Raw genomic sequence first — 16,481 nt, 5'->3', positions numbered from 1 at the left:
GGACTGAAAACAACAACAAGACTGAGTGGAGATTTATGCTTTTTATGCGTCAGCAACAAACTTTTAATGCCCAACAGGCAGTACATGTCAATTACTTCAGAGCTTTCAGTCCAATCTCACTTCACCCTTTAGTTCTTGTCTGATGCCTCAGTTCACAGATAAACGGTATGCCTTTCTGATTGAATACACTTTTTGTCAAATTCAGAAAAATTCGCAGTCCTGGTTCTGGAAAAAGGAAACAAACATAGTGGCTTGGACAGAGCCATAAACTGTTCTACACATTAGCTCTGTCTATTACCGAGCACTTTACGAAGTACACTGCAATACAGTGCAGGCTACATCTGTAGTGCGTTCTGTCGCTGATTAGTGTTGTCTCAAATGGAACACTGAGGGACGCAAATGTGCGAGCCTTTTACCCATAAATCTGTGCACAAGCTTCCTCCGGCCAACTGGACAAAGATGGCGGACGAAACTCCGCTGACGGCCGTGTTTTGTATGTAAATGTACATCTTTTGGCGTTTTCTCGCTTAGATTTTTCAAAAGTTACCGAGAAATAGACATTGTACTATCAGATACAGTTATTGTAACCAGCAATAATGGTTGAAGTGATTTGCGAGGCGTCAGTCAGCCAACTTTCCAAACTGAAAAGCTGCCGAAGGGCTCCTCTTCTTCCGATACGTAGCATTTTTTTACCGTTTGCAGTGCGCCATTCAGTGCCCTGAATTCTGCTGGTTCTGTCAGTGTGAACGCCCTAAGCACTGAAAGTCAGTGTTCGAAGTGCACAAGTGCGCGGCATGGGACAGAGCTATTGTGTCAGAAGCACGGTAGGGAATGGCATCATTTAATTGGCTGTTGAGATCAAATATTTTCAACAACCTTTTGCCTGAATCCTGGAACTCACCTTTCACTTTTGTCTGATGCTTCATCTGCACAGTACCAAGAACAGCTGCTTATTGTCCTAACATGTGGACGGATCTTCATTAAGATAAGTAAGCAACTATGAGGAGAGTATCAAAATCACATTGCACTTAAAATACGTGAGAGAGTACTTTTGTCTCACACATTTTAAAGCTGTCAAATCCCATGTTGTCTATACTGTGTTATCAATAGTCTATGCTTGTGACAGAGATCTTCATGTGTATCTTTTTATTGTTTATTTTAATCTCACCAGATCTTTAAACAGCTTGTCCGCCTCAACTGCTGAGTGGGTATATGTATCTTTGTGTGATTTCTGTTGGCAGTGTATCATGTCTTTTATTTACTTACAATCAGTGGCGGCTGGTGAATTTTTTTTGGGGGGGGGGGGGGGGGGGGGGGCGCAGTTGGGCGTTGCGGTTAAAATAGCACTCCACAATAAGAAAAGAGTTTGAGTAGAATATTAAAAAAACAAAGCTTTATTTCAAGAACAGACAGTGCTCAACACTATCCAATAACAACCATCAACAAACTGTAACTTTGGGCATGAGAGGTTCAGACACATAACAACAACAGGTACTTAGAACCATAAGGACCATCGTTAGGGAACATGCGCTAGTGCATCACATAGGGTTTAACACATACAGTACAACAGTGTGCGTCGCCGCACGGCATTATGGGGCGACTATGCCGGCACGTTACACAGCCCCCACTAAGACTGGTTGGTGTCCTCATCAACCCAAGTCCTTACAACAAAGTCCTTCAAATGTGCCGGCAATCTGTGCTGTCGAGGTGTGCGCCCTGCGGGCGTGACAGTCAGCACAGCAGCCAGCGCAGCCTCCGGAGCTGGCACCAGTGTTGGCGCGAGGCCCACTGTTTCACAGTCTATCTCAGCTCCAGCCGGTGCCAACGGCCTATACGGGGCCAGACGATCGAGATGGAGGGTCACAACCTTCCGCCGCCCTAACACTCGCACCCGGTACACCACATCAGACAGTCTTTCCAGTACAGTACACGGTCCTACCCACTGATTAGAAAGTTTAGGTGAAATACCTTTTTTTCTTTCAGGGCAGAATACCCACACCTTGTCACCGGCGTGGAACTCTTGCCCACAGCAGCGTGTGTCGTAAGCCCGCTTCTGTCGAACTCCGGCAGCGCACATTGCCCGTCTGGCCATTTCATGCACTTCTCGCATCCTCTCACACAACCGCCTGTAGAATTCCATCCCAGGTTTTCCATCAATCTCTGGCTCCGGGGGTGAGCCAAACACTAGGTCAATGGGTGTGCGCAGCTCTCGTCCAAACATTAGGGCTGCGGGGGTGCACTTAGTCGAGTCCTGGACTGCTGTCCGGTATGCCCAGAGGACCATGGGCAGGTGGCAGTCCCAGTCCTGCTGTCGACGACTGGTTAGAATGGCCAGCTGAACGGCGAGTGTCCGGTTAAACCGCTCCACCAGCCCATCACTTTGTGGGTGGAGCGGCGTCGTCCGGGTCTTCTTGATACCCAGCCGTTTGCAGACTTCACTGAATACCTCCGCTTCGAAGTTCCGCCCCTGGTCACTGTGGAGCTCTTCCGGTGCCCCGAAACGGCAGAACATCTCAGTCACTAATTTCCCTGCCGTTGTAGAGGCAGTCTGATCAGGTACCGCGTATGCCTCGGGCCACTTTGTGAAGTAATCCATGGCCACGATCACATAGCGGTTTCCGAGGTCGGTGAGAGGAAATGGACCGAGCACGTCCACTGCTACCCGCTCCATGGGTGCTCCCACTGCATACTGCTGTAGCGGGGCATGGGAACGTTGTGTTGTGTGCGGGCTGGGCTGAGGTGCGCTGCTTGGCTGATGTGCGCTGCTGGGCTGGTGTGTGCTGCTGGGCTGATGTGTGCTGCTCTCTGCCGCCTCTCCGTCGACCGGGCCGGGCTGAGGTGCGCTGCTGGGCTGATGTGTGCTGTTGGGCTGAGGTGCGCTGCTGGGCTGATGTGTGCTGCTGGGCTGATGTGTGCTGATCTCCGCCGCCTCTCCGTCGACCGGGCCGGGCTGAGGTGTGCTGCTGGGCTGATGTGTGCTGCTGGGCTGAGGTGTGCTGGTCTCTGCCGCCTCTCCGTCGACCGGGCCGGGCTGGCCCGCGCTGCTCGCTGTCGTGTTGTCGTCGGATGGACCAACTTGGAGCCGACAGACCATGTGAGGCTCTGGCATGGCGGCAGCTGGACTCTTTGCCTCGGTGCGCTGACAGTAGCGACACTGCTCCACTACACAGGGGTGCCTGGACAAGGCGTCTGCGTTGCCATGCAACCGGCCAGCTCGGTGGCGAATTTCAAAATCATAATCTTGAAGAGTCTCCATCCACCGAGCCAGCTGGCCCTCAGGCTCCTTGAAACTCAGCAGCCAGGTGAGTGAGGCGTGATCTGTTCTGAGTAGGAACCGCTTGCCGTACAGATAAGTACGGAAGTGGCGGATGCCCAGCACCACTGCTAACAGTTCGCGTCGGGTGACACAGTAATTTTGCTCTGCCCGACTGAGTGAACGGCTGAAGTATGCTATTACCTGTTCCCCCTGTTCTCCATCCTGGGAGAGGACCGCGCCGATCCCAACGTCACTGGCATCCGTATCCAGAACGAACGGTAGCTGGGGGTTGGGAAACGCCAGGACTGGGGCCTTGGACAGTGCTTTCCGAAGTTGGTGGAACGCGTCATTGCAGCTCTGTGTCCACAGAAACGGCTGGCCCTTGTGTGTCAGCTGGTGCATTGGGCTGGCAACCGTAGCGAAATCCTGGATAAACCGTCGATAATAAGATGCCAGACCCAGAAAACTCCTGAGTTCTGCCACATCACGAGGAGCAGGCCAGCTTTTTACCGTGTCCACTTTAGCTGGGTCAGTGGCCACTCCCGCTGCCCCCACGACATGGCCCAGAAACCCAGTCTGTCTCCTCAACAGGTTGCATTTCTTTGGGTGCAATTTTAATCCCGCCCCGCGGATAGCATTGAACACCTTCCCCAAACTCTCCAGAGCCCCTGAAAAGCTGGTTGCATGACATAAAATGTCGTCCAGATACACTATGCAGCAACTGCGTGGCATGGCCCGCCAGAACTCTTTCCATCAAGCGTTCAAAAGTTGCGGGTCCATTACACAGTCCAAATGGTAGCACTTTGAATTGCCACAACCCCTGCCCGATAGTAAATGCAGTCTTTGGTCGGGCTTCAGGGGCTAGTTCTATTTGCCAGTACCCGCTACGTAAATCCAGCGAACTAAACCAGCTGGAGCCAGAGATGCTATCAAGCGCATCATCAATACGGGGAAGGGGGTATGAGTCTTTTCTCGTTACCTGATTGAGGCGCCTGTAGTCCACGCAGAACCGCCATGAAGAGTCTTTTTTTGTGACGAGGACTGCCGGTGCTGCCCACGGGCTGTTGCTGGGTTCAATCACCCCCGCCTCTGCCATTTCCTTGACCTTCTGTTCTGCTACAGCTCTCTTGGCGAACGGCAGTCGGCGGGGACGAAGTCGAATTGGGCGGGCATCTCCGGTGTCGATTTCATGTTGCACCAAACTCGTGCGGGTACAATCCTCATGCCTAGCAGCGAAAATGTCGGCATACCTGTCGAGTAGGTCTCGTACCTGGCTGCATTGACGTTCATCCAGCCCTTCGCAGCTGCGCAAACACATCTCCTGTAGGGCTTGTTTCGTCTCGGCGGAGGGTGGTGTGCCTCGACTCGGTGACGGCTGGCTGTGATGTGGGCTCGAGGTCGGGGGCGCTGGGGGTGTGGTTTGAGTGTCCGGGAGAACACGCTGGACGTGAGGCGATGTTTGTTTCTGTCTTCGTCTTCGACGGCGCCTCCGTGCAGGAGTACTCGCTCTGTGCTCCTGAACTAGAGGCGCGGCTTGTGTCGGCGATGTCGCGAATCCTTGCCGAGCCTGACAAGCATTCCCCGTTGCCTGTAGAGACACAGTGTCCGCTCCCAGGTGAAGCTGTGCCTGGGAAACATCCACCATGGCTCCCCATTTCTCCAGCAAATCCAAACCCAGGATACACTCGTCCTGAATGTTCGCCAACCAGAACTGGTGGTGGGTTGTCACCTGGTTAATCCTTACACGCACCACTTTCCTCCCGTTCAGGTCAGCACGCTCGCCAGTAACGGTGGTGATGCGCAGTTTCGTCGTTTCCCAGCCTGGGGGTCTCGCGGTCAATGTGCCGGGGAGTATGCCAGGTCGCACTAGTGAAATGGTGGAGCCCGTATCGATAAGTGCGCGACACGGAGCTCCATCCAACACACAGTCCACATACAGTCCTCTGGTTTGACCCAGTCGCCCCAGTCGCAGGTGGTCATGAATCAAGGAGGTGGTCGATATTGAAGGTGACATCCCTCCCGCCGTGTCACCCTCCTCTAGTTTAAATGTGCACGGGGCGCCGGAGCCGGGCAGTTCCTGGATACGTGTCCAGGCTCTCCACACCTGTAGCAGCCTTCGTTCCTTGTGGCCCTCTTCGGCCCTCGCCAGCTGCGTTGAGGGGGGTTAGCTGATGCTTGTCGTGTCAGCTCCAACTCTTCTTCATCCTCGCTCATCTCCACCTGGCGTATGCGGTGCCTGGTTTCCGTTGCACATAAGATGTGCTCAACCCGCTCTGCCTCATCCAGGGCCGACACCAGCGAACGAGGAGTGCTCAGGCGAAAGTGCTCTCTCAATCGCTCCGGCTGGACACCTCGCACAAACGCCTGTAGCGCCAGCTCGTCTTGTTGGCTTTGGTTGAACGTTGGGTAACCTCGCCGTGCATACAGTCGGAGGTCTGCCGCAAACGCTCCCAGGCTTTCCACGTCACCTCTGCGCCTGGAGGCGAGTTGATCTCGAGCGTCATCGGTGAACACTCTCCGTCCGTATCTGCGTTGTAGGGCGGCTTCGATGGCGGTCCAACTTGCAAGATCTTCGGGGGGCAGGTCGACCAGTACCTGTAGGGCCTTCCCCTCCAGTGCCAGCGCCACCTGGACTCCCGTTTCCTCCGCCGACCAGCCGTTCAAGTTCGCCGCCAGCCGCACTTGGACTAGGTATGTCTCTAGTGGGTTCTCGCCATTATAGTGGGGCAGCTTGGTGTTGGTCCGACGGGGTGCCTCTGCTATCGTGGTTCACTGCTCTGGGTCCCTTGAGAGGGCGGGTCGTAGCGGATGCAGCGGCCAGCTGTACGCTCCCGGTTCTCCAGCTTGTGGCCCTTCTAGGGGCGGGGGGCGTGGTTCTTCGCCTAGAAAGCATGCTTGCTCCGTCCGGTCTCCCAAGCGAGTGGTCCTGAGCGTTAGTTCTCTGGACCAAATCGCCGTTGAAGAGGCGTCTTGGGATGAAGGTCCTCTGAACTTCATCAGGGTGCTTTCCCGTGAATAAAGGGGTAGCCATAATCCCACTTCTGACACCAATGTAACAAATCACGGAAACGTGGAATCTTTGTTATGGCTTATTTATTAAACACTAAACACCACACACTGACAAAATGGCACGGGCTTTATGCCCTGGTGCAAGTAACCACGATCAGACTGTGCTACAGTCACACACCTGCACAACCTCTGTCCCAACACATAACAACAACAGGTACTTAGAACCATAAGGACCATCGTTAGGGAACATGCGCTAGTGCATCACATAGGGTATAACACATACAGTACAACAGTGTGCGCCCGCCGCACGGCATTATGGGGCGACTATGCCGGCACGTTACAATATATTATATTTGGTCACATTTAAGTGGTTGTTGACAGGGGCTTACGGTCTCCCACACACATTTAACGCGTTAACACAGTACATTTCTTATTTTAATTGTTTGGTATATATATATATCTCTTTTTTTTTTTTCATCTCAAAATTTTAGGAGGGGCGGCGCCCTTGCGCCCTGTATTGACGCACCGCCACTGCTTACAATACATATCTCCATGCTATGTAGGCCTGTCAGTGTGACTATATCTGGAAGCTGTAGTTTAAACCAAATACAATTACATTAATTTGATAGGTCCAATACTGAACCATCACCTGCTTTGTGACTAAACAACGTGAATTATAAAGACACAACTGTTCCTTCTCCATTAAAATCTACATTTGGTCGAAAAGCAGAGACCATGCCTTGAAAGCAAATGAGCAGGGAGCTCACCACTAGATGGCAGGAAAGAGCAACTGACGAGTTAAAATGGCCTTTGCGTCACAGACTCTGACAGCTGAACAGACCTGAACTGTCTTGTAGCCTGCTTGAAACAAAGTATTTTCCCAGATGCTGAAATAGCTGTATTCTGGCAGTTTGATTTAAAGCTTTCTTTCTATCAGCAAGTAACCAGAAAGAACTGCTAGCCATCACTTCCATACCGTATTACAGAGAAAGAGATATGCTGACAGTCCTGACCTCTATATTATTCCACAGCCAAGAAAACACTTTATGCTGAGTTCTGTGGGGATGAGGACTTAATGCTGAGTTCTGAGGATGAGAAAAGAGTATTCTCATTTTGGAATCTCCCACCCCTCCCTGTTCATAGGCCTACTGTTAGAACTGGATTCACACAACAGAAAAAACAAGCTAGATTTGAGATAATAAAGGGAATTTAGAAAGCATCATATGAGAATACGTTTGGTTACCATAAATTACTTTACAAAGTTATATCAGGTAATACTCCTACACCTGTGATAGCTCCAGTACGCCTATAGTTCATATAGGGCCTGTGCTCCTGTGACTGTAAAAAGTCAATAAGAAAAGCGAAAGGGGGTCTTGTGATGATTGGGCGGGTCACCGACAGCGCCGCTCTGCTCCCAGCGATCGGCCCAGTGTACTTGAGTTGTTTTGAATGTGCGAGGCACCGACAGAAGGGGGGGGCAGAACTTGAACTAAAGATGGCGGACGTAGAAGATGAGATACGGTCTGAACCCTCTTCTCTGCACCCCGCGGCGTCTCGGAACGGAACCGGTGTCGGTTCGGTGATTGCTACCAAAGGCCAGAACCAAACAATGGTGACGTCAGGTCCGCGAATGGTACGGATTGTGAAATCGGAATCGGGCTATGGGTTCAACGTTCGCGGACAAGTAAGTGAAGGTGGACAACTGCGAAGTATCAACGGGGAACTGTATGCTCCACTGCAACATGTCAGCGCCGTGTTACCTGGAGGGGCTGCAGATCGAGCTGGCATATTGAAGGGTGACAGGATATTAGAAGTGTAAGTTTGTTTACTTGTCAATTACATCTAAGTCTAACAAGTTGTAAACAACTAACATGAGCTACTGCTAGCTGGCTAGCAAGACAAGTAGCTGGCTACATAGCCACACCATTGGCTGGCTAACCTGTTATCTAACATTATCGCTAGGTAAGTCAACACAAATCAATGCAGCACCTAGCTAGCCACAATAACTGTTAATGTTAATAACACCAAGTTACTCTCGGGCTAACAAGTTCAAGCCAGCAGCTTAGGTACAACCCTGAGGAACGAAATGTGTTGTTTTTGCCCTGGCCATCGAAAGTCCATTCAACTAGAACAACCCAACAAAATATTTTGACACATGTAGACTACCATTAACAACATTTTGCAGACCCTAACAAGCAGTAGCTAACCAGTGACTGAGCTTGCTTGCTAGCTGAGGTTATGGTATAATGTTATGCATTTGACACAACCTAGATGTTGTCATTAGCCATTTACATTGTTTTTAATTAAAGTGCTGTTATAGGGAAGCATGTTATGGGACGTGCATTGCTGTGGGGGCTAGCAATCGTTAGTGATCATTCAGTTATCCAGGACCCAACGTCATCCTTAGCTTCTAATTCGAGCTAACGTTACGTATTAAGTAGCTAACTTAAGCTCGCTGGCAAACCACATAGTGTTAGTGGATTAGTGGTGGCTAGTTTAGGATGTATTGAATGTGTTGCGGAATGTGCCTAGAAATACCACCAAGAACTGGTCCATGCTATGCTGTTGCGTGTAGCTAACGTTAGCTAGTGCTACTGGAATAACATTAACGTGGTCGGTGGTGCATCCCAGCTGCAGATGCTGTCAGTTTATTATATGCTAATGCAGATATGAGCGGGGTTTCTTTCGGTAAAAAAACACATGCTTTTATATCTACTGTTTATTTTAGAATCTCAACCGAAGCTTCTAGAGAGCCCAATGTTTTAAATTGCACTCGAATGCGTCAAATATTGTGTGTTGTTTGAAAACGTCCGTCCACCGTCAATGTCAGCCAACCCAACCACTTACCGAGCTAGGATATTAAATTCTACTCGCATACATTCCCCCCCGTTTGCACTCGAGCTACGAGTCTGCTTTTCATCGGAAGCAACTGCTCTCCCAGTCAACTGCAAAGGGAATGACGTAGACATACTCCAGCTTAATTTTACTGCAATTAGTCAACACATCAGGTCAAGATGAGTTCATTGGATGATTGAGATCTATTCACAACCCAAGACTATATCACCGTGTATTTGTGTTGGTTCATGCAACAGGTGTCAGGAAGTTTGCATACCCACCATTACATAAGGTTAGCCTAATCATATTTCATTTTTCAAGTCAGATTGTCAATATTCTTTATTCAAAACAATGGTGTATGTAGTGTCATACTGGGAAAAAGCACAGAGGGATCCAGCAAAGGGGATGCACCATTATGTTGTAAAAAACACCAACTCAGCCACACAAAGTCCCTTTGAAGGGGACTCTTCAAATTTATGAGCTTCCAGGTTCAAAGGGTCGAAATTACAGGCCATTATAAACCCACCATTAAAAGGCAGCCTGTAACACAGTGCCATGCCGTTGGGACTTGTGGGCAACTGAGACGACCAGCTGCTATGATTCACACCATTGGAGGGACTGCCAGTCAGCCTGGTCCCACACGGCATGAATGAACATGGCTCATCACCATCCCTGCATCATCACCAAGGTTTCCCCTCTCTCTCTTGCAGGGTGGTTGCAAACATGTGCTACGGCAAACAGCAAATCTCCTCAGTTATTCCACGAGCTATATGAACCATGAACATAGACCTGTTTATGAAATGCAGCTCAAATGTAACAATATGTTTTTTTTTTTGTGTGTGTGTGTGTCTATGGTGTGTGAGGGCGGTGGGGGTGGCTCACAGATGTCAACTTGACGAGTAATACCTGGTATGAATGGCAGCTCACTCCTCCTATGCCTGTCAGACAGTAAAGAAGTGCTGGGTTGCATCGACCCTGCCTCGCTGGAGTGCTCTCCATTACGGCTCTGCCCCACAGGACAGCTCTGCTTCTCTTTGAGCCGTGTGACCGGCTTTTGCCCCAGCTGCTCCCTCCCCCACTAACACTGCAGCTTCACCGCCAATGAATCCCTCCTCCAGAATAAGTCCACTAGCTCCTCGGGCAGGTCACTTGTGTGCGTGAGGATAAAATTGGACGTGTTCTGGAACCCGTGTGTGTCCGTGTGAGTCAGTGTGAGGGCTGTACTGCTATCCTATTTGGCCTCACAGTTCCTCTGCACCGCTCTTGTCGTCTTGTGTTAACAACACTTGGCTTCTTTTTATTCATGACCCAGCTCGCGCTACTGTCTGCTGCCGTCTGGGTTTGGGGTGGAGGGCCGACGGATCCCAGACAGACGAAGCTGCAAGGCCGGCTGTCTGTTACATAAGTCTTCCTCTCTCACGCAGGGCTTGCGGACGCTACTGTGACATATAGGCCATAAATCATGCCGCTGCAACTGGTTCATGTCGCCACACCCTCTTCACTCTTAAATCTTCTGTCTTTGCCCATTCGACCTCTGGAGAGTAGACAAAGATGCATACACACACACACACACACACACACTTTAGGTATGTTCCTACTCTATTTTAAAGCTGGAAAAGTGGCTCTCACACTGAGGTACTGGCAGGAGTGGCTTGACTCCTGTGCTATTTTTGCTGTCTTTTCAACAGAGTAGAAAAATGGAAAGTGTGTGTGTGTTTGTGAGCGCGGGTTGGGCAGTCTCAGGAGACCAGGCTGAGGAGAGGCCGTGCTGCCTCGCTCAAGGAAGTCCACTCCAGCCCGAGTTCTAAACAAAGTGAACATCCTACACACACACACACACACACACACACACACACACACCAACCCCCGCCCAGGGGAGAGTTGGCACAGCCAGAACTTTTAACCCCTCAAACTCCCCCCGAGGATTCGCATTCCACCGCAGCAAGCGGCTCCACTCTGCAGTGGCTTTGTGGACCTGAAACACTGTTCTGTGTTTTTGTTTCTAATCTTGGTTAGTAATGCCTACAGGCACACTCCACTCTCTCCCCCTCCTCGCAACACACACACACCCACCCCCACACACACACACACACACACACACAATCACACACTCTCTCTCTCACACACATATTAAACACACTCTCGCACACACACATGAAACACTCCCTCTCTCCACACACTCTCTCTCTCTCACACACACACACACACACACACACACATACACACGCAATAAATAGCGTGTCACTTCTGCCATGTTGTTGAATAGGTTGGCCAAAGACCAGACCGAATTTGGCCCTTGTGTTGGGAAGCAGCCTCCAGGCAGGTGATTGACAGGTTACAAGCCCAGAGCCCGGGCCTCCTAAGGCAGGCGCCCAGCACCGAGCTGGGCCCGAGCAGGAAGTGAGAGTGAGAGTGAAGGCCGGGGATGAGATGGGAGGATGGGGGGCGGGGAGCGGGGGGCTGCTGAGGGAGTAGAAATGTGCTGATGGCGCAGCGGTGGTGTTCTATTGCTCTGCTTGCTGTTCACTTTTACTCACCACACACCTTTTGGAGTGCAAGGTCTCCCCCCCCCCCCCCCCCCACTGTTTTTCTTTCTTTCAATCCTCTACTCTCTTTCTCCCCTCTCCCTTTCTCTCTCTCTCTCATATTTTTTAACTCTGTGCCCAAGTCCACCCACAAAAAAATATTCCCTCTTCCTCTGTGTGACTTTTTCTATCTTTCTTCCACTCTTCTACCCATCCAATCTCCCTCCCACTACTCCGCAGTGTCTCATGAGGTCATACGAGCTCACATGACACGCTTGGTGGTGGGTATGAGTGTGACACATTAACCAAGAGACATGAGGAGGCAAGATGGTTACAAGTGTGACACAATTCCCCTGCCTGTCAGCAGTAGGCTTCTTTCTCCTCCTCTCGCTTCACCCCCCCCCCCCCCACCCCTCTCTCTCCTCCTTAGTGTGGCAATGCAATCCCTGCCAGGCCTGATTTACCAGCCAGTGGACTCTATCCACCCCTCCAACAGGAACTTGCAAATAAAAGACTAGGTCAAGAAGTAGGTTTCCAAAAAAAAAAAAAAACCCAAAGCGGATAATGGACATGATGTGAGACTACTAATAATGCTTTGGACTGGCTTTGAAGCGGTTTAGTTCTTATCTTCCAGTATAACAAGAGGAGATAAAGATGGACTCAGTCGTCCACCCTGCAGTGGAGCATGGGGTTAGTTTATGTGAGAGGAGCTGCGTTGTCTCGCTCACATGTTCATTCATGAGTTGTTTGAGGCCAGAAGGCTGGTGGCCTCACTGTCACCCCTTCTCTCTCTCCCTCTCCTCTTTCTCCTCTCCTCTCTCTCTCTTTCCTCTCTCTCTCTTTCCTCTCTCTCTCTCTCTCTCTCTCTCTCCCCTGGTACCTCTCAGTCATGGTGGCCGCACGCATCATGTTTTTCCACCGTCTCGTCTGATGAATAAGTGATGATGGCGAGGCGGTGGCATATGGCAGCCTTTCTTCACCGCGTCAGCTCACCTCAGTTTGGAAGGGCAAACACAATGGCTCTCCCACCTCTTTCTTTCTCTTTCTCTCCTTCTCTCTTTCTCTTTCTTTTTCTTTCTCTCTCTATCTGTTATCAACAAGTCAAGTAAGGTCAATTGAAGCGTTTTACTGCCAGTTAAGCTCCTGTAACTGATCCCCAAGCAAGTGAGAATCATAGTGTCAGTATCCGCACTCATGACCCATCAGCATCAACGGTGGCAAGCAACAGTGAGTTTTAATCTTGCTGTTAATTATAACCTCCATTAAAGACGTAATGGTAATCCTTGCCAGACCTATTATTAGTTTAGTTGCTTATAAGAATAAACCTCCCTCTCTCTTTCTGTTCTCTTTCTCTCCCCCTCTCCTCCTGTTCCCTCTTGTCTTGTTTCTTGTGCGCTCTCTTTTTCCCTCTTGGTCCCTCTGCTTTTTCTTCTGCTGCTTTTCCTTCACTTCCTGCTCTCCCTCTCTCCTCACATAAAACTCATATTATGGAGTTCTCTGCGTTTCAGAGGGTTGGGGGCTGTGAGATTGAAGGTCATTTTTTACCATGAGGTAGAGGGCTCTTGCAGTCTTTGCAGAGCCGAGGGTGTAAGAAATGTGGCCGTGGATCAATGAATGTAATGGTGTGTTGATGGTGTGTTGATGGTGTTTTGATGGTGTGAAGGTGTGAACTACTTAAAGTAGTGAACCCCTCTCTCTCTCTCTCTCTCTCTCTCTCTCTCTCTCTCTTTGCCATTATTTAACAATTTAACATTATTTAACAACAAAGTTTCTCTCCTTCCCCTCTCCCTGCTCCTCCATCCCTCCTCTTCCTCCTCCGTCCCCCTGTAGGAATGGCGTGAGTGTGGAGGGGGCGACACACAAGCAGGTGGTGGACCTGATCCGGGCGGGCGAGCGGGAGCTGGTTCTGGCCGTGCTGTCAGTGCCGGCCAATGAGGTGGACGGGCTGGACCCTGGCGAGGAGGGCACCAGCCCCGCCAGCTACGACTACGGCGACCGGCAGGCCGTGCCCATCTCCATCCCCTCCTACAAGCATGTGGAGCAGCACACCGAGAGGTTTGTGGTGAGTGTCACGACGCGCCTCAACGCTACAGTTACTGTCAATAATAATAATAATTATGCTTTTTATTTAAAAGTATCTTTCACTTCACATATACAACACAATACAAATTTACAGACACGGAAAAAAAATTGTGAACAGTGAAGAGGCCTGCCTGAAGACATTTTTAGTTTTTTCAGAATCAGCTGAATCATTTAGCACTCTGCGTCACACTCCCACCCCCACCCCCACCCCCACTCCTCCATCATCAGGCCAACCTCTCACTGGTTGTCACAGAGGTGTCATGATTTTATCAAAGCAAAAGTCGGCTTTAAGGCGCACTAAAAGAGCACGTACTGTCTGTGGCATTACCAGAGTTATTAGCTCTGATTTGAGGACGTTATTAACATGTTATGGTATTACTCCCTTTGTGTTTCCACATATTCCTAAAGGTAACTTACTCACTGGCTCACTCATTCAATTTGATTTATTCAAGGTTTTAAAGCAATGATGCAGTGAGTGAAAGACTGTTTATTGGCTAACAGTACCTTTGAAACTCTTGAAAGTCTTCAGCAGTATCATGACATCATTACCCTCATAATATATCCTCAATTGTTTAACTCTGAGGGATTGCAGCGATTTCATCTAATGTATTCATTCATTCAATTCATCTAAATGTATACTGATGACTGCCTGTGACGCCTCCCCTCCTCACTTTGCAGTTCTCTAATATCACCTCTTCGCTTGATTCCTCCCTTGCTGTGAAATCCTCTGGCTGTGCTTACGTTTATCAGATTACGTACGGTGTTACGACAAACCTAATTAAAATGGTCTAACGTAAAGTCCCAGGGAACAAAATGTACTTATGACTCACTGAAGCCGTCTGCTCTGACAGTACCGCTTCAGTTGCTGTTCCTTTTTTTCCCCTCAGCCTTAAATCCTCTAATGAGTTTAATTTACATTCTCTGATTCAGTCTTGAAGAAGGCAAATCCTAGATGCACACCTTTTGAACTTTTTAGCATAATTTCCCGGGTTTAATCAAAAGGCTTGAAACGTAGGCAGCAACCTTTTATAAAACAGGATTTTTTTTTTTCAAAGCTTGTACGGCTGACATCCCTGGTTTGCCTTTTCGGGGGATTTAAATACTGAGAGGGATTTGCAGCTGAGGTTGAACTACTGGTTTGTGCCATAGAGCAGCACCTGTAGCAGCCACCTACCTCTGTGTGTGAGTCACACCTCTCAAATCAGTGCTTCAGTGTGTGTGTGACTCTCTCTTACATTTCCTCTCTCTCTCTCTCTCTCTCTCTCACACTTTCTCTCTCTCTCTCTCTCTCTCTCTCTCTCTCTCTGCTCCACAGGTGTATAATGTGTACATGTCAGGCAGGCAGCTGTGCTCGAAGCGCTACCGTGAGTTTGCCATCCTGCACCAGAACATCAAGAAGGAGTTCAATAGCTTCAACTTCCCCAAGCTGCCGGGCAAGTGGCCCTTCTCCCTGTCCGAGCAGCAGCTGGACGCGCGCCGGAGAGGCCTGGAGGAGTACCTGGAGAGAGGTGAGGAAGTGGAAGAATGCAAGAGAAAGGAAAGAATGAAAGGGGAAGGAATGAAAGGCAAAGGAAAGAAAGAAAAATTAAAGAATGAAACTGAAAGGACAGAGGGTGTAAATTCAAACCACATGACTACTTGTTGTGACATTTCCCAGCTAAACTCATGACACATCTGCTAACAAAAAACCATAGTACATCTATGACGTTTGTCCAAAGGCAGCTGCAGTATAGTGCAGACATACATCTTATCTGGAAGTGTGTTCTATAGGTGCACTCTGCCTCACACCCCCACACCTCCATCATCAGGCCAACCTCTCACTGGTTGTCACATAGGTGTCATGATTTTATCATAGCAGGGGCGGCTTCAAGGCGCTCTTAAAGAGCACGTACTGTCTGTGGCAATATCAGAGCTGTGATTTAAGGACGGCATTAACTAGTGCTGTCAGTTAAACGCGTTATTAACGGCGGATTTAAATATATATATGTTTTATTAATTAACGTTCTTTATGGCCTCGCAAACTGTGTAGTAGGCTAACTTTACGGTTTGAGTGAATGGTGAGCGCGATACGGTGACATGGATGATAAAAATATTCTGAATGGAAAGTTTACTTTTAAAAGTTGTGTTGTGCAAAAGAAGCGAGCTTCACTGTTGTCTGAAAATGTCAACAGGCAGCTGGCTGAAAGCAAAGAAGTAGAAGGCTTACCTTTTATTGGTAACTTAACTGTTACGGTTCATTGTTTCTGAAATAAGAGGCCTGACTGCTATGTTCCCAGCAAACTTGAAAAAAAGAAAATATTAAGCCATGGTTTAACTGCACTATAGGCTGAGTCCTTGTTTACCTGAAATGTGCACTTTTATTTTTTACCGCCCTGTTTGGCAATGTTGGTTTTCAATAAAATAAAACATTTGCATAAAGCAAGCCAATCCACCTTTCCATGTTGATAAGGGCATTTAAAAAAAAAAAAAAATGATGGAAAAAATAAATAAATGAAGGGACATTTAGAATAGATAAAAAATTGCGATTAATCACGATTAATTTTGAGTTAACTATGACATAAATGCGATTAATCGCGATGAAATATTTTAATCGTTTGACAGCACTAGTATTAACATGTTATGTTATTACTCTCTTTGTGTTTCCACATATTCCTAAATCTGGCTTATCTGACTCTGTCTCTCTAATTTCCTGTCTGTCTCTCTCTCTTCCTCCCTCCTTCTTTCTCTCTCTCTCTCTCGCTCTCTCTCCCTATCTCCCTCTGTGTAGTGTGTTC

General features: G+C 48.9%; 1 protein-coding gene across 1 annotated transcript in view; it reads left to right on the top strand.

Moving 5' to 3' along the window:
* Positions 1–7,631: 7,631 nt before the first annotated feature.
* snx27a (sorting nexin 27a) overlaps positions 7,632–16,481 on the top strand; it is a 19,260-nt gene continuing 10,410 nt past the window's right edge. Inside the window, exons 1-4 of the mRNA XM_031585860.2 lie at positions 7,632–8,080; positions 13,456–13,687; positions 15,023–15,215; positions 16,475–16,481. The exon at positions 16,475–16,481 is cut by the window's right edge and continues 58 nt beyond it. Of these exons, the coding sequence (XP_031441720.2) occupies positions 7,644–8,080; positions 13,456–13,687; positions 15,023–15,215; positions 16,475–16,481 (869 nt within the window). The 5' untranslated portion in view covers positions 7,632–7,643. The remainder of the gene's footprint in view (positions 8,081–13,455; positions 13,688–15,022; positions 15,216–16,474) is intronic.

The sequence above is a fragment of the Clupea harengus genome, chromosome 19 (genome assembly GCF_900700415.2).
Source record: "Clupea harengus chromosome 19, Ch_v2.0.2, whole genome shotgun sequence".
In the NCBI taxonomy this organism is placed as follows: domain Eukaryota; kingdom Metazoa; phylum Chordata; class Actinopteri; order Clupeiformes; family Clupeidae; genus Clupea; species Clupea harengus.
Note: the sequence above shows the minus strand (reverse complement) of the source record. Positions and strands in the feature narration are given on the sequence as shown.